Raw genomic sequence first — 16782 nt, 5'->3', positions numbered from 1 at the left:
TAGTGTAAAATTAATTACGCAAAGGACAGGGGTAAAGATCAGCTGGAGTTCTGAGGCCTCATTTGTGAAATCTCTTGGCCTTCCTCAACCAGCATGGGGAAAATCGGTCAGAAGAGGGAAGCAGGGCAGGAGCCCATGGGCTTGACACCTTGGCCAGCCAGTCTTGCCTGGGGGTGGGGTGGGGGCAGTAGTGCAAGTTGAGAGGGAGCAAGGAAGACAGTGGAAGCTTCAGCCGCCTGAGTTGCCCCAAAGCACCATCTCCCCCATTTCTTGCCTGCCACTGCTCCCCAGCTTCTCAGAGCATGATCTGGGCTCTGTGATCTTGTGTTGGCCAAGTGCTGGGCTGTAGCACTTGCAGATGAAAGCCCAGGGCGTCAAGTCCCCAACCTGCAGGCCTAGAACCACGAGTCTCCTCCCTACCGTGATTACTATTTGGGTAACACTTGCCTTCCAGCTGACAAGCATCTTTCTGCCTTTCTTTGAGTGAGATTGGTGTCCGTTGATCTTTTTCTTAACGCTTAAGTAGTTGTACAAAGGGGTTTCAGTTCACCAAGTACAGTGCATCTCCCCCTCCACTGTCTTCCCCATCTTTCTCCATTCCACCCATATTCTCACATTATGTAGTCCCTGCTGCCCTTCCAACCGCTCATGAATGTCAGGAAGTGACCCAGAGCCTCATCCCCCTGCATTGCAGATCAGGATTGACAGTTCCTCCACTTTTCTCCCCCTGTAGCTGAAGGAAAGCCTTTGGTTGCACTTTGCCTGTTTTAAACAGATAGCTTTCAGGGCTAGAAAGAGCTGGAGATGGCTTCATCCATCTTTCCTCATTACAAGAACAAAAAACTCTGCTATTAAGACACAGAAAACATGGGGACAGTAGCCTGATGGGGATCCAGGCCTCTGATAAGGGCTACTGCTTCCCTGGAATTAGGAGGGAGAAGCCCTATGTGCAAACTCTCTGGGGCCATCACCCATCCAGGCACAGTCTCTCATCCCTGAAGGGAGAGCTCTCATTTGCACACCAGGGAGTTGAAGCAGGGAGTTGAAGCTTGTCCAAGGTCCCAGCACACATGGATTCCAAGGCATCAGCTGTGCAGGAATGAAGGAAGCCCAAGACCCCAGCATGTGTCCTGGAAGCCTTGGGTTCCAGAAGACCTCTGTTAGGTGGAATATCAATGGTTCATCCACATGGAATCCTGACAGCAAAGGCAGCCCCTGTGCGGGAGGGACAGTCCTGTGGGGATACTAGGGACTCTAACCTGGTTAGAGTTTACTAGCTCTTATCATCATAAGAACTGTTGAGCATCACTTCTCTCTCACCACAGGGAACAGCAAGCAGCCACCATGCCTGGACCCATGCCACCAGCTGGTTCCCACTCTGTCCCAGCCTGTCCTGGCCAGAGCACGAGCACCTTCATCCTCGTGTGCATTCATTTACTACTCAGAGTATGTATATTCCAAGGGCTAATTAATCTCATCAGTATCAGATTAGCTTAGATGAGTGTGTTTACAGAGTGTGAGATGAAAGTGAAGACTCAAAAGAGATGCAGAGGCCCCATGTATGCATCATGCAGCTGACCTCAGCTACCCAAGAAGGGAGAGTGCTGTGTGCTGACTAACTCAGAGCTCAGGGTGGAATTCCATTTCCCCTTCTTCCCTTTGCCCTTTATCCACTGGTGTGGATTGATTTCATGTGTGTGGGCCACTGTGCCCAGAGAGTTAGTCCAACATTTTCTTCTGGATGTTTCTGTGGAGGTGATTTTTGTAGGAGATTAACATTTACTCAGGAGATGTTTATAAAAGTAGGTTATCCTCTATAAAAATTGGCTAAAGGGATGAAGGGAATAAAGGTTTCTCTTAAGAAAGATGGCTTTTCCCCAGAGATTTAGCCCTGGACTTGACCTTCAAGTCTTCCCTGAATCTCAGTCCCGCCAACCTCCCCTGTCAGATTGTGATGGAGTGATTCAGTTCCACAATCGGATGAGCCAATTGTTCAGTTCTCTCTCTACATGGAAGTCCTGTTGGAGTCCCCTAAGTAGGGTCTCCTCCCACTTGGTCCTCTGAGGGCGACACTCCTAAGCCTGTGGTACACAAGAGTCTTCCCCTTCATGTCCATGAGAACAGACTGTTCTCCCCTCAGGGAATGAGACATGTCACTCGGCCACCAGCAAGGAGGAAGGTGGCCATTCAGATGAAAAGGACCCCATGTTGAGCTGACTCTTCTCATGACTCTTAACATCAGTAAGTCACATCATACATCTCGGTTTATCATCCCACCCCTCTCATTTATTTGGAAAAAAACCCCCAAAACTTAACTCCTCTAAGTCTTTGTTTTACATAGTGTTTATGGACCAAAAATAAGCAAATAAAAGTCCTTTGATCATGGAAATGGCTACCGAGGCCTTTCTCAAGGGCAAGGAAGGTACAGTAGTGGCACGGTATTGTTAAATCACCCAGTCCCTGGTGAGAGAAGAAAGTGACAGGGCTGTGTTCCCAGGGTGTGAGCTCCAGATTCCCAGCAGGCCCTAGTGACATCACAGCTGACACTCAGAGTGCATTCTATTTTTTTCCATGTGCACAACCACAAGCCTGCCACAGTGACAGAGAAACCGTGCTTAGAAGAACAAAAAGTGCATTGTAGAAGTTAATCACATAGACAAAAATTTGAGGTGGGCACAACTTGGAAGTGCCATTTAGTTGTTCCCAAGCATATTGATGGATTCCCTTGTGTCGGGGACAACTGGGTTTAGGTGTCATTGCGTAATCAGCAACTACAGGAACCATGATGATTGCAAGGTGCTGATGGAGTAGAAAGCTGGGTCTTGATCTCTGCTGCCAACTTACAGAGAGGGTTGGAAAGGGGCCTGTGAGAGCAAAAGGAACTCAATCATCAGAGCTGTGGCTGCGTGGGGAGCAGCCTCGGAAACAATTTCCACCCAATTCCTCAGCGCAGAGGGATCATCCAAGGATCTGCAGTGAGTTATGGCTGAATTGGGACAAGAATTGGTTTCTGTTACCTTTGCCCTTACTATGCTGTGAGGCAAATGAAATAATCTAGCTGTGAAAGAATCTGCCTGTCAGGGGCTGAACTCTATCCTCCAACTGGTATCCTTACCCCCCAGCACCCCCCACACGACAATGTTTGGAGATAGGTACTTTAAATGAAAATGAACCATCTAATTCATCCTAATCGACTGTGATTTATAAAAGGGAATACAGACAGACTCAGAGCCCTCAGGGGCACCTGGGCAGAAGGACCATGTTAGGTTATAACCGGAAGTTGGTCATCTGCAAGCTACAGGGTGAGGCCTGGGAGGAAACCAGTGCGACTGGCAATGAGATTTTGACTTCCAGCCTCCATGACTGTGCGGCAGTAATATTTCTATTGTTGACTCTACTCAGCCTGTGGCCGTTTATGGCAGTCTGTTGCTGACAAAAAGCTGTGTCCTTCTATTGTGTGGTCCCCTACTGTGTGGCTTCTTGTACAATTGCCAATGACCTTAAGTTGTCCACTGTGGCTTTGTGCAACCCAACCTGGGTTGGATATCTGGAGGATAGCAAGACAAAAGCAGGGCACAGCAAAAAATACAGAGCAAAAGGAAAGCGTGGCATTGTCTCACTTCTCAAAGTTTCAAAGAAAAAAAAAATCCCCACAAAAACCCAAAGATGTCTAAGTTGAGCAGACACCTGGAGAACCGGGCCATTGCAGCTGGCAGTGGCCCCTCCCTCTACCATGTTGGTTCCAGGGGCTTCGGGGGACAGATGTATCCAACTTCTCCATTCAGGTTTCCCACCAGGAAAATAGCCATCACACTGCCTGGCCTTCTGGAGGCATCTGATTACCTACATATGTCACATAGCAGGGTAGCAGATGCTTCCTGACATTGGGATAAAACAAGCAATGTCGAAAAATGTTCCCAGGCAGGCAGCCTTGGGAGGGCAGCTGCGTCATTCTGAATCTGTCTTGTTTTCAGTCAAAGTGTACTAAGTACTAGCAATCGGCTCTGCAGCCCAGGCTGCCCCCTTTGAACGCTGCCTTCTACTTATGTGGTATGGACACTTGCCTAGATGATTCTATGTCAGGGCCCTGGGTGGGGACTCCTATGACCCCTATAAGCAGGGACAGTGCCCCCAGGCTTGCGTACAGTGCCTGGTACTCTGAATTCTGGTCAATCCGATTCTCAAATTCTCCCCGTCAGAATCACTCCTTTGGGTTAAGGCATTGACATGTTCTCAGTGGTCCAAGTGTTATCTGGGGACCATGCGGATGAAGACAGCTTCAGCCATTAACACCTCTTGCGGCGGCTGGGTCTCATACTCCTGACCCCTGGCTCACGGCAGCTGAATTCTAGAGGGAAGAGAAGTAGAGCCAGGCTGGTACACACAGATGTGTTGTGGGGGTGGGGTGGGAAGGTGACCTAAAAGGATAAAGCATTACAGAAGGAACTGGCCAGTTGATATTTTGGAGCCAGTCAGACCTTAAGATCAATCTCCTTTTGGCCCTGATGGCCCACACTGAGGACTGAGGGTCAGGCCAGTTGGCAGGCACCAGAGTCCGGTTGTGTCTGTGTCAGGAACTTGGCACTTTAGAGCTAGCCTTAGCTGGGGCCAGGAAGTTGGGAGTGTGGGAACAATATATAACTAGAACAAAGAAAGCCTCTCTCCTGGCATGGAGCCCTACAGGCTTCCCAGAGTCTGGGCTGTGATTGGCACTCTGGAGGAGGAGCCTCACTCGTGTTCTCAGCCAATCAGCGTGCACCCCTGGGCTCCAGAATCCCAGGCTCCCACACATACACTGGCCTACTACTCTGGGACAAGCAGGGAGAGAACAAATCAAGTCACAAAAGGCTAAGCAGGGGTGGCCTGGACCTGCCAGCTTGGGGCTCAGGGGCCAGTCAGGGGAACAAGATGGGGGAAGGGTTGTCCAGCTGTCCACAGTCCAGGGAGGAAGGTGGCTGGGGCTCAGCAGGGTGAGGAGGACATCTGGTCATAATCCGGGCACTTGAGCAAAGCTGGGTAGTTGCTATTCATTTGCAGGGAGGCGTCGCTGGAGATGTCGGACGGGCTGCGGCCCCGGATCCAGGCATCAGGATGGAGGAACTGGCCTGAGTAATCAGAACAGTTGCTCAGACGTGGTCTGTAGAAGCCTGGGTGAGGCCTGTACATGTCTTCGGCAGTGTATCTCTTCATGAACAGGTACACAGACATCACACCAGCACTCTGCAATGAGAAGCAGAGGAGCTTGCTGCTAGGGTCCTGGCTGGACAGCCACACGGAGCTCCAGTGGGGATGATCAGGGGATGTGGGGACAGAGTGGACCCTGGGGACTTCCTAAATGGGGGAGACCTGGGAAGGCCACAGAGCGACATGTTCTGGAGAAGAAGTGGGGATGGAGTGAAAGGGTCCAGTGGGTTATGGAATGCCCCCCTCCTCTTGGCCTGGAGGGGCAGAGCCCAGCCCGACCTGGTACAGGCACAGTGAGTTACCTCTGTTAAAAGGAAGGAGATGGCAGCAAAGGCAAACGACCATCCATATTTGTAGTTGAAATAGGTCTCTGCATCCTTGGTCCTGTTGAGTAGCTCATCATTGATGCTGGAGATATACAGCACCAGGCCCACCACGAGAGAGAGGCCTAGGTCAGAGGAGAAGAGGTAGGGGAGGGCTTAGCACAAAGGAACAGGGAGTTTTTCTATGTGGTGTCCATTGGGGGTGAAGCTGTCAGCCATTCGGAGTTCAAGGTGAGCAGGAGATTTCCCTTCTGAGAACCCTGTTTAGACTAGTACCTCCTAGACAGTGGATAGATAGTTGTAGGTAAAAAACAAGCCACTGGCCTGAGCCATGGGCCAGGCTTAGTGGTTTTCCCCTATCTGCCCTTACCTGTCAGATACACCTGCCTGTGCCCAGACATGGACTTTCTTATTTACTAGAACTGGGCTGGGGCCCTGGAACCATGTCGTCTTCAAAGCTCCCTCGTCATGTTCATGTGAACTCTGAGTTAACAAGTAACTCTGACTCAGTTGAGGACTGAAGTAAGTCCCCCTGGGCCTGTGGCCTGGTGTCTCCATCCCAGGGGCCTGAAATCTCTACAGCCACAGCTATCAGAGACCCTTAGGCAGGAAAGGTTGAAAGAGTTGGGCCAGAATTGGGCAAGGGTTGAATCAAGAGGCCGTGGGGCTCAACCTCCTGGCCACTGTGCAAGTGATGGCTTCCAGCACCCGCTCCATCAATGAGTCACTGTAATCAATCAAGACGTAATGAATTACTGTGCTGAGTGGTATCAGGTTTCATCCCATTTGCATCATTTCATGCAAGTGGAATATCAAAAAGGAGGTATGCGAAAAGGCACAAACATGATTCCAACCTTCCTTTGTACCTACCTCCAGTGCTACCGTAGCGTATAGTTACATATAGTTATAATTGAAACAGCATACTGGGGCTCAGACCAGTCGGGATGTGTAACTGGGAGTATCCCAGAAGCCTCAGACACTTGCTAGAGGTCAGGGTCTGGGGCTCAAGAAGTCAGTTGGACTCAAGACAGATTTGGGAGCTGTAGGCCTCAGGGATTGGAGTGGGAGCCATGAGCACACACTACTTGGGGAATGCATGGAGGAAGACGGGAAAAGAATGTGGTTAATAAAGGGAGTCAGTTGTTCTCTCCCCTATAAGGAGAGAATGTCACTTCCACAGAGACATTGTCTTCTGAAAATAATAACTGGCAAAGAAGTGAGTCTCAGGGTTGTACATTTTAGGTACTGGTTGGTTAGAAAGGAGAGGCTGAGAGTCATTAAAAAATAAGCAAATTTGGGCCAGGTGCTGGTGGTTCACACCTATGATCCTAGTTACTCAAGAGGCTGAGAGGCGAGGATCATACTTTGAAACTTGTCCAGGCAGGAAAGTTCATGCACAAGACTCTTATCTTTAACCACCAAAAAGATGGAAGTGGAGTTATGGCTCAAGTGGTAATTATTTTCCCAAAAATTTGTTCAGGAGTTAAATATCACTAAGTATAATGTGCACGGAATAAAAAGGAAGAAGAAGAAAAACACAACTTTCTGGGCACCTGTAGCTCAAGGCCTGTCATCCTAGCTATTCAGGAGACCGAGATCGAGGATCATGGTTCAAAGCCAGCCTGGGCAGGGAAGTCCATTAGACTCTTACCTTCAATTAACCACATTGTGGTTCAAAGTGGCAGAGTGCTGGCCTTGAGTGGAAAAAGCTTAGGGATAGTGCCTAGGCCCTGAATTCAAGCCCCATGACTGAAAACAAATAAACAAATACCTCCGAAGCTTACCAGAGAGGATAAAGAAGATGCCTGAGACAAAGGCCAGGATTGTCCGGTGGGGACGGGCGTGCCCAATGTTGCTCAGGATAAACCCAATGAACATGAAGAAGAGGCTGACCAAGGGGAATGGTGTGGCGGACCGGATCATTTCTAATTCAGGGGACAAAAGAAAAGCCCATCAGTCTCCAGTGGCCTGACACTACCTTATCCCAACTGGAATGTTCTGGCAGTTTCAGCCAACAAGTCCTGAAAGCCCCATCCCCACATGAGTCCCCGAGGCAGGACTGGATGACTTCAAATGCCAGCATACTGGGGTTCTGTCTTTTGTAGGCATAAACCACTTCTCTGGGAATCTACGATGCCTGCTGTATGGTAGCTGTGCTCATTCCATCTCACTTCCTCTTCCAGGGGAAGAGGTTATTTCCAAGAGCATTGGACTGCTCTGAGTGGAGACACACGGAATGGTGCCTGGCCTGCTTTCTTCAATTCATAATTCCTTAGGGATCCAGTATGGAATGATGTTTGTAGTGAAGAATCTGTCTGCCCTGAACCCTAAGAGACCATCTCTAAATCCTTGGAGTTTCCTAAGGAAACTGTTATTAATGACAGAGATTGCAATTTTGAAACTGACCCATTCCAATACACCAGCACATCCCCAAACTCTCCCCCACCACAAGATCATCTTGATGCCTCCATCTCATGCTTTAACCTTGATTCCTTTTTGTAAGTCTCTGCCCACATCTGAGTCAAGGCTAACAGGTGACTCGGGATGGAGACTGGAAGGAGTCACCATGACATTAGAGGGTTGGGGGTTTTGGGCAGATGATATCAGCCTAATCCCTCAGGAGAAGAAGGGGGTTGGATAAAGAGTTCAGTCTTGTGTCTAATAATTCAGTCAATCACATCTGCACAATGAAAGCCAATAAAAACGCTGGACACTGAAGCTTGGCAGAGCTTCTGGTTGGTGAATGTATTCATGTGTCAGAATTGTGTTGAATCCTGGTTTTGGGGGGAGAAGGAAGGCACGGAAACCTCGCCTTTGGGACCCTCCTGGACCTTTCCCCAAATGTCTCTCCATTTGACTGGCTTTGGTTTGTATCCTTTATGAAGAAGGATGTGTATCAGTCATGTGTAAACGCTACCCCATTTTATTTAAAAGACTTGAGCACTCCCAGATTTTCATGGCCATTACAGAGACATTCTGGAACCATCTTGCTCTGAGACTAAGGACAAATAGTACTAGAACAATGTAACTTCACAGAACTGGAGCTCGTGAGATCAAGGTCATGAAATCATTCTTGTATAGTCTAGAAAGATTAGTTCAGTTCCTGGAGTGCGAATGACCTCTTATTGGTTGGCCTCACAGACTTAGAGACTCCAGCTGCTCATCTCTATCCCTAGAAGATTAAATTAGCAGAGCAGGCTCTACTAAACTCTAGCATGGAAAGTAGGAGGAGGCCAAAGGCATTAGCTCCTAAGAATATGCAGATTGCCTGACCCTTTTCTTTTCCCTGTCCTCTCGGTCTCGGTTGGGACAATCAAGATACTTACTTAGAACATTGACCGTGGACTCGGAGGTCAGCTGGGAGTTCATGGGCATCACGTATTCTATGGTGAAGCAGCGTCCTCGCTCCTCTCCTGCAGATGAGAATGTTTCTAAGCTCTTCTTGAACATGGATTTATACTAAATGTTTTCTCCCCAAATGCTTCTGGGATCTTTTACTATGTTTCTGCATCTAGGCTGGATACAAACCCTAGAGGATCCTGTCTCTGGCTGATGGCCCACAGCAGAGCTGGGGAACCAGGTCCCTCCTGGAGGATGGAGCCAAGCATCCATTGTTACAAGGAATGTGTCAGTGCAGTGAACTCCAGGCCGAGGAAACAGCTCTTATTGCTTCTGAACAGAAGGGCCCGAGGAAGATGCGTGGTGAACTCAAACTCATGAATATGGATGTTATGGAGCAGACCCCTACATGCCTGTCAGCCCCTTTGGAAACCAGTCCCAGGAAAACAAACCAATCTTTGCTTCAGATTTAAGCAGAGGTTGGGCTCCACAGGGTCCAAGGGTGCGAGGTCAGAGTGGAGTATTCTTCTCAAGGCAGAAAAAGAAGGGCTCAAGAGCCTGGGCCTGGGGGTGCTCTCCACGTTAATTACTTGCCGCCCATCAGTCCATCCCCAGAGGCCCCATTAAGCTGGGAGGAATAGCTGGAAAGGCCAAGTGATGCCTTTAGCCAATGTGCACCCAAGTCATGGGGCCTCGCTAAGAAAAGTCCAGTGACAAGTCCTGGGCTGGTGTAGCCTGCAGCTGGTCTCATGGGACATGGCGGGGGGGAGGGGGTGGCTTTCCTGTATAGGCTGGTGCTTGGCCAGGATCAAGACATAAGCTGCCAGAGCCCTTGGACCTATTGTGGACCCACAGTCACAGAGAAGGCCTAGTGAGCTGGAGGTGGACCGATAGCTGGGGTCAATCCTGCACACTAGTGTACAGCCAGAAGGTCCTGCCCTCGTGTCTTCCCTGAGCCATGTCAGGGACAGAGGAACAGAGAAACAAGCTGTGTTACAAACTAGGGGACACTGCAAAGCTGATTGGAGGAGATCTAAATAACTTCCCTTCCTCGTCTGCCTTCCTCATCTGAACAGTGGACATAATAACAAGTTTTTCTTTCATGGTGTTGTGGAAAGAACGATGTGTGACCTACAGCTTATGGGGTTCAGGCATCCAGGAGTATTTTAGACCTCTGCAGTATCCCTGCCACTGGACTCTGTGGCAGGTACAATACAGGGAAGGTGGCGTTATTTTCATCTCTCAGGAGGAAAGTCTTGGAAGATGGAAAGGTTTTCTCAGGCGGATGTGGGAACCCAGAACCAACCTAAGTTTGGCCCAGGATCCTGGCTGTGATAGGCAGCTGAGTCTATTTGTATCCTCCTCCAACCATCTGGGTGTCTCTTCCTAGGGAGGAGTTACTGAGACATGATTTCCCCTGGGGCAGAATTGTCTCCCTCCCCTTCCCTCCCCTCGCCACCAGCCCTTACCTGCGAGGAAGCAGACCCGCCAGAGGCCCGAGTGCAGAGACATCTTCACCTCCGTGCTCTGGTTCTGGGGTAGGACCACACCCTCCTCCAGGTACAGCCAGTAGTCAGTGCTGACTGCGATGCCCAGAAGGCCCAGGCCACAGACAGCAAAGACACTACTGAGCAGGGTCAGGGCCTTCCTTCCGCATGCGCTCATGGTCCTGGATGTTCACTGGGTGGCCAGGAGTCTCAGTCTAATGGAAGCAGAGTAGACCGTTGGACAGGAGGGAGGAGGGCCAGTTGGTGGTGGTCACAGCCCTGAAAAGGTCAAGATAAGGCAAAGTAACCCAGAAACCAAACCTAATCCTGCCCAACTCAGGGGATGAGTAAACGGTGGGATTCTAGGCCATTGTGACAGAGGGGGGTCCCTCTCCTTCTGCCATTCAGGAATTCAGGTTTCTCTTCTGGCCATTGTAAAATTGCACTAGTCCTCTGTGAGTCCCCCTTGCAGCAGAGTATATCCTTCCTTCGTGCCCGCCTACCTTCCTTCCAAAACCCATACACCAGAATGGGAAGTACAAAGACAGACATGCCTCCAGTTGTGTCCTTCATCCCCGGAGCTGTTAAATGCAGCCAGGGAGAAGCGTGGTAGAGATGGCAGACAGGGAGAATGCATGGCACCATTCTGCCAGGTGGGCTCCTCTGTGATGAGGAGTCTGAGGGACAACTCTTAGGAAGAAGCTCCAGCGCAGAGTCAGCTCTTCCTCATATGACTCTAAGCAAGTGCAGGACTGCGTCAACCCAAGAAGCCACACCAAAGACCAAGTCCAACCACTTTCCTAAATCTACCTCGTTAGAAATGTGTGTCCTGGTGCCTGCTCACAGCACCACAACGCAGGAGTCAGCTCTGAGCAAGCCAGAAGGGAGACACTGAGTCTGCAAGAGGAGGCAGGAATCCATCTCCTGATGCTCTACAATGTCAGGCACTGGGCAGGTGGCTTGGTGAGGAAGCAGTAAAAGGATGCCAGCTTTGTGGAGTCTACAGGGCTTGGGAACTCTGGCTGCTGCCTTAGACTCAGCCAGGGAGTGTCTAGGCATCCCTGATCCATAGGCACCACATAGAGAGATTCTGACCTTATGGGGTTCTGCTGGGGTCTGAGCATCTAAAAAAAAATGCAATCCAATAGGAAGCCAAAGTTGACCTGGAACTGGCCCATGGACCAGCTTCCCAGGAAGCTCTGTAGAAAAATTTCTGGTCCCTTCCACTTTCTACAGAAGAATCATTTTACTAAGAGCTAAGTAAGCTGTCCCTTGCTAATGTCTGGGAAGCCCTGTGCCAAGGAAATAGACACTGCTATCATCAGGAAGCCCCTGTCCTGACAGAAAATCCAGGATAGTACACAAACCTACAAGAGGGCAGGCAGAGCCATTCATAGAAGAGGGTGGGCCTGGCTCAATAGAGACAATGCAGATCTGCATGCTAGGATCCCACACCATCCACAAAGTCAGAGTATTACGAAGTCAGAAGTGTTGAACCAGGATGTCATCAATTGAACCAGTCCACTTATCTGGGACCCACAGTGGAATTCCAGGAGTCCTAGCAAGGAAGGGAGTCAGGTCTTTCTTCACTGAGGTCTGAAAGTGTAGACACTTAGCAGCTAAAATGTGACAAGAGCCAGGTTTGCCTGGGGGGGGGGGCTGAGCTCCCTGCAGGAGGGATGTGGCAGGGATGGGTGCCACTTATCAGGAAGGGGGTGTCTTGGCTCTGATGCCACAGAACCAGCTCTGCCCTAGCATTTGACCATAGGAGAGTTAATAGATGGACAGAATGAGCCATGTGTTGGTTTCTTTGAGCATTTGCCTATGGGATGCAAAGACACCATGTCTGCAATGCAGGTAGGACAGGAGTTTAAGAGTGGAGGCCCGGGGCCTGGAATTTTGCCTAGTGGTTAGAGTGCTTGCCTAGCATACACAAAGGCCCGGGTTCGATTCCTTGGTACCACATATATAGAAAAAGCCGGAAGTGGTGTTGAGGCTCAAGTGGTAGAGCTCTAGCCTTGAGAAAGTCCAAGGACAGTGCTCAGGCCCTGAGCTCAAGCCCAGGACTGGCAAAAAAACAAAAAAAAGAGTGGAGGCCCTGGCTGTACCAATTTTGACTAAGAAGGAAGAACTCCCACACCAAGTTATTCTTCACACAATAGGGAGAAACATAGATTAATTTTTCTATGAAGTATTCTAGATCAAAGGGCTGTTAGGGGCAGGAAATCTCATGACACACTGCCCTTGACCTATCATATACTATGTGAAGGGCTGAAAAACTTGTTTCATTTTTTGTATTCCTAAGTTTTCCAAACTTATTTGACCACAAAATGACACTACATTCTGGGAAATCTACTTTGTGACCCATGTTGCCTCCCCACGAATAAAATCTGTCCTCTCCATCAAATTGCCACAGGGATTAGCGGCAATGTAGATACAACCGCACTCTGTAAAAGTCTAAAACCCGGTCTGGGTATAAAGCATTATTATTAGGCAACAATAGACGAAGCCCCTAATTCCTGCGGAGTTGACAGAGGCACACTCCATAACACGACAGCTGGTGTCTGGCAGAAGCTGAGCAGCCGATGTTAGTGTTCAGCTTGACAGAGATGAGAAAGATTCAGGTCTCGGAGATTTGGAGAGATGAAAGTGGGGAGGAGATTGAATCTGAATCCATAAAAGCAGGACATGGATGAAGAGGCCGAAGGTCACCTTTCCTGCCAAACCACGTCAGACCCTGGAGTGAGCTTAGGAAAGCTGGAGAGACACTACCCCACCCACAGAATATAAGAGAGTCACAGAACTCCACGTGAGTGAAAAGCATACATTCACTGTGAAATGACATTCACTGTGAAATTATACTTGTTTTTATGATGTCATATTTCTTCCCAAATAAATATTATTGATTCAGTACCAGGCGCTGAGCAAAGTTCTAGTGTGCAGTTATCTCATAAGGTCCCTAATTCTCACCCATATGTAGGTAATAGTAACTCGTTTCATGAGTGGGACTACTGAGGCTTTTAGATGTCATGCAGGACATTGTAGGTGGTGGCAAACTATGGATTTAATTAAAGTAGGTCTAAGTGCAAAATCTATAACCTGAACTATTCTGTCTCCTACTAAATAAAGTTATAATGAGTAGGTTCAAGTGAAATCGGGGTGAGCGTCGGGTGGGGGATTATGACAGGATCTTTGAAAAATTTTCTTCCCAAGAGGCAAAGGTTTCTATAAGTTCTTATTGCTGGGTGTTTTTAGCTTCCTATGGGCTATGACTCGGTACCTCCTGGTGCAGATTCTTGGTGGTACCCTGTGACTCAGTATTGGTGAGTCAGGATAGAAGGATTCAACCCACACATAAGGAAATCAAATTCCAGGGGACTCAAGTACCTGACATCAGCCAGCCTGTTATTTAGAGAGATGAGAGTTTGAAATGGAAATATTTTGAATGCTGATCCACTAATTTACCTCTGTATTGGTACTGCACAAAGAAGTATAATACAAAATGAAAATATCTCTCCCTCCCCCCATCCCCCGCTCTCTCTTAGTAGTATTAGGGTTTGAACTCAGGGCCTTGCATTTGTGATACAGCATTCATATCCCTTGAGCCAAGTCCCTCATTTATGTATATTGTTCCCTTTCCAAAATCGCCACCATTATCAACATATTAGTTCTTGGTATCCAGTCTTTTTCTTTTTTTTTTTAATTTTTTATTGTAATTAGTAAAAGGGTTACATGATATTTGCCCGATAGAAGGTGCATTAATTCACATACATTGATACCCTTTCACATGTCTTGGTACCCATTACCCTCCCCCCCACCCCCCCCACCCGTCTTCCAGTCTTTTTCTTATGGACTCATGCCTACATGCACCCATAGTCCCCCACCCAGCTTTCAGGAGACCTCCATTGGAAATGGTCTGGTCAGGAATGGCCTCCAGCTCCCTCATGATCAAGGCTCAGCTTTCCCATTGCTATTTCTCTGACCCATTTCTGTCATTCTTTTTTTCTACCTCATCCATTCATTTGCATTTATTTTTTGTGGCAGACTGTTTTTATAAGTTGCTATGACATGAGAAAAGCTCTCTCTTGTAAGTTCCATGAGCCAAACTGATGGCAAAACCCCAAAGTAAGCTTGATTGTGTCAAAAATTCATCGACAGGGAAGACACAAACCAAAATGTTGGTGGTTGGTGCTTACAAGTAACACGATTATGTATATTTTATGCTCTTTTTACTTTTTTGTGCTCAAGGAGACTTCTCAAAGATCACATATTATTTCAATAGCCAGAGAAGAAAGGAAATTAAAGATTAGAGATATCAGTTCTCTGACCACTGTCCTTTTTTCATTTTATTTTTTATTATCGAGGTAATATATAGAGGGGTCACAGTTATATTTGCCAGATAGTAGGTGCATTACTTCTCACACATTGATACCCCTTCTTATGTTTTTGTCCCCATTTCCCTCCCCAACCCTCCCAATCATCTTGTTTTCCCCCTTTCCTTTCCTATTTCAAATAAACAAATGAATGTATATACAATATACCAGGTAACAAAGTCAGATACAGTAACAATATGAGATTAACCAAAGGGCAACAAAGGAGAAGAGAAATAACATAGTACATTTAGAACAAGAATCACTCAAGATAAAGCTCTTTCCATATCCTAGAGATCCTTTCATTTAGTCTCATCCTATATGACCTTATGTACCTAGGTTTTGTGCTATTGTAATCCTCTGCTAGGAGAGTCCTAGATGTGTACTAATTATTACAAATGAGGGAAACCATTGAGCCTATTTCCTTTGGGTCTGGCTTACTTAACTTAATATATGATTTTTTTCCAAGTCTTTTCATCTCCTTCCAAATGGGGTGATGTCATTCTTTCTGATGGCAACATAGAATTCCATTGCATATAATTACCACATCTTGCTGATCCAATCATCTACTGAGGGGCATCTGGGTTGGCTCCATATCTTTGCTATGGTAAATAGTGCTGCAATGAATATCGTGCTAGGAGTGGCTTTAGTATGCCCTTGTTTCTGGACGTTTGGGTAAATGCCAAGGAATGGAATTCCTATGATCACTGTCCTTATAAACAAAAATGCAGGCCTCTGCTGGATGCTGATGCTCAAGTCTATAAACCTAGCTACTGGGGAGACTGAGATCTGAGGATCACAATTCAAAACCAACCCCAGGGCCGAAAAAGATGAGACCCTTATCTCCAATTAAACAGTAAAAAACTGGAAATGGAAGTATGGCTCAATTGGTAGAATATTAGCCTTGTAAGATGATAAGTCCTTGAGTTGAAGCCCTACAATCAGCACTCACTCTCTGTCTCTCTGTCTCTTTCTGGCTTGAGATGCCAACATACACTGTTATACTTTGGAAACTGGGGCCTGGAAGTTTGGCAGATCTGAGCTATTTAAGATGATTACCCGGTGCCATTACCTCTAAGTATTAGCTTGTTAATTATCAGGAATTAGCAGATGCTAATTATCATCGGTGAATAGCAATTAGGAAGAAATATCTTGTGGAGATTAAATCACTAATGGCACATTTCCTTGCCCAAGCCAAAAATAAAGGAACTCAGGATAAAGTGCTCAGTGGCTCAGAGGTAGGTTAAGGTTACAGGTGCCCATGAAAGACCAGCTAGGGAACTATGCAAGGGTGGTTGACTTTTCCTTGGAGAGAAGGAAAAAGGAAATGAAAGGACAATTAACATGCAGTCACCTGATTTGTTTCCCACTGGCTGAGGATCTGATCCTAGGAGTGATTTTGAAATGGAGAGGCTGGGTCCACCAGAACCATCTTAGTCTCATGGTAGATAGGATATTGGGCTTAACTGGTGCCATTGTGTCTTCAAGATGGAGGAAGGGGAAGCCCACCTCCCAGGCGATAAGAGTGTATGAATTCTTAGAGGCAGGGATGGGGACTTGGGTGACAGGTTACTGGACCTGTCAGTCCTTTGAAATGTGCTTTTCCTGTGCCCCTGCCTCCTGCCCCCTGCCTCTACTTAGGCCAAGATCGGCTCAGACCCCAATATACCACGCCTCATGTGCTGTGCTCCTGTTTCCTGTCTCTTTTCCAGTAATCATGGTACCCCACTTTAGCTCTCCATTGGGATTGATCTGGTTTGTTGGTATTGTTTTTCTGCTCCTTCTTTTCTCTCCTGCTCTCATGGCTCAGTTTCCTAACAGTGTTAAGTGTATTTGAGGGGCTGCAGGTTTCTGTGACAAGAGTGCACCTCTAGTCACAAGCTTTCTAATAAAGACTCCCAATTTAACCTCTCAAAATGTGGCTTCTCAGCTGGGAGTTTGGCCTAGAGGTAGAGTGCCTGCCTAGCATGCATGAAGACCCGGGTTCGATTCCTTGGTACCACATATATAGAAAAAAGCCAGAAGTATCGCTGAGGCTCAAGTAGTAGAGTTCTAGCCTTGAGAAAGTCCAAGGACAGT

The 16782-nt window shown here is 47.7% G+C and overlaps 1 protein-coding gene across 1 annotated transcript in view; it reads right to left on the bottom strand.

The window, feature by feature from the left end:
• Window positions 1-2264: 2264 nt before the first annotated feature.
• Cacng5 (calcium voltage-gated channel auxiliary subunit gamma 5) overlaps window positions 2265-16782 on the bottom strand; it is a 39289-nt gene continuing 24771 nt past the window's right edge. Inside the window, exons 2-6 of the mRNA XM_090349890.1 lie at window positions 10316-10612; window positions 8834-8920; window positions 7292-7432; window positions 5487-5632; window positions 2265-5220 (exon numbers count right to left, since the gene is read on the bottom strand). Of these exons, the coding sequence (XP_090206016.1) occupies window positions 4963-5220; window positions 5487-5632; window positions 7292-7432; window positions 8834-8920; window positions 10316-10511 (828 nt within the window). The 5' untranslated portion in view covers window positions 10512-10612 and the 3' untranslated portion in view covers window positions 2265-4962. The remainder of the gene's footprint in view (window positions 5221-5486; window positions 5633-7291; window positions 7433-8833; window positions 8921-10315; window positions 10613-16782) is intronic.

This window comes from Megascapheus bottae, chromosome 17, assembly GCF_031878675.1.
Source record: "Megascapheus bottae isolate mThoBot1 chromosome 17, mThoBot2.hap1, whole genome shotgun sequence".
Lineage (NCBI taxonomy): Eukaryota > Metazoa > Chordata > Mammalia > Rodentia > Geomyidae > Megascapheus > Megascapheus bottae.
Note: the sequence above shows the minus strand (reverse complement) of the source record. Positions and strands in the feature narration are given on the sequence as shown.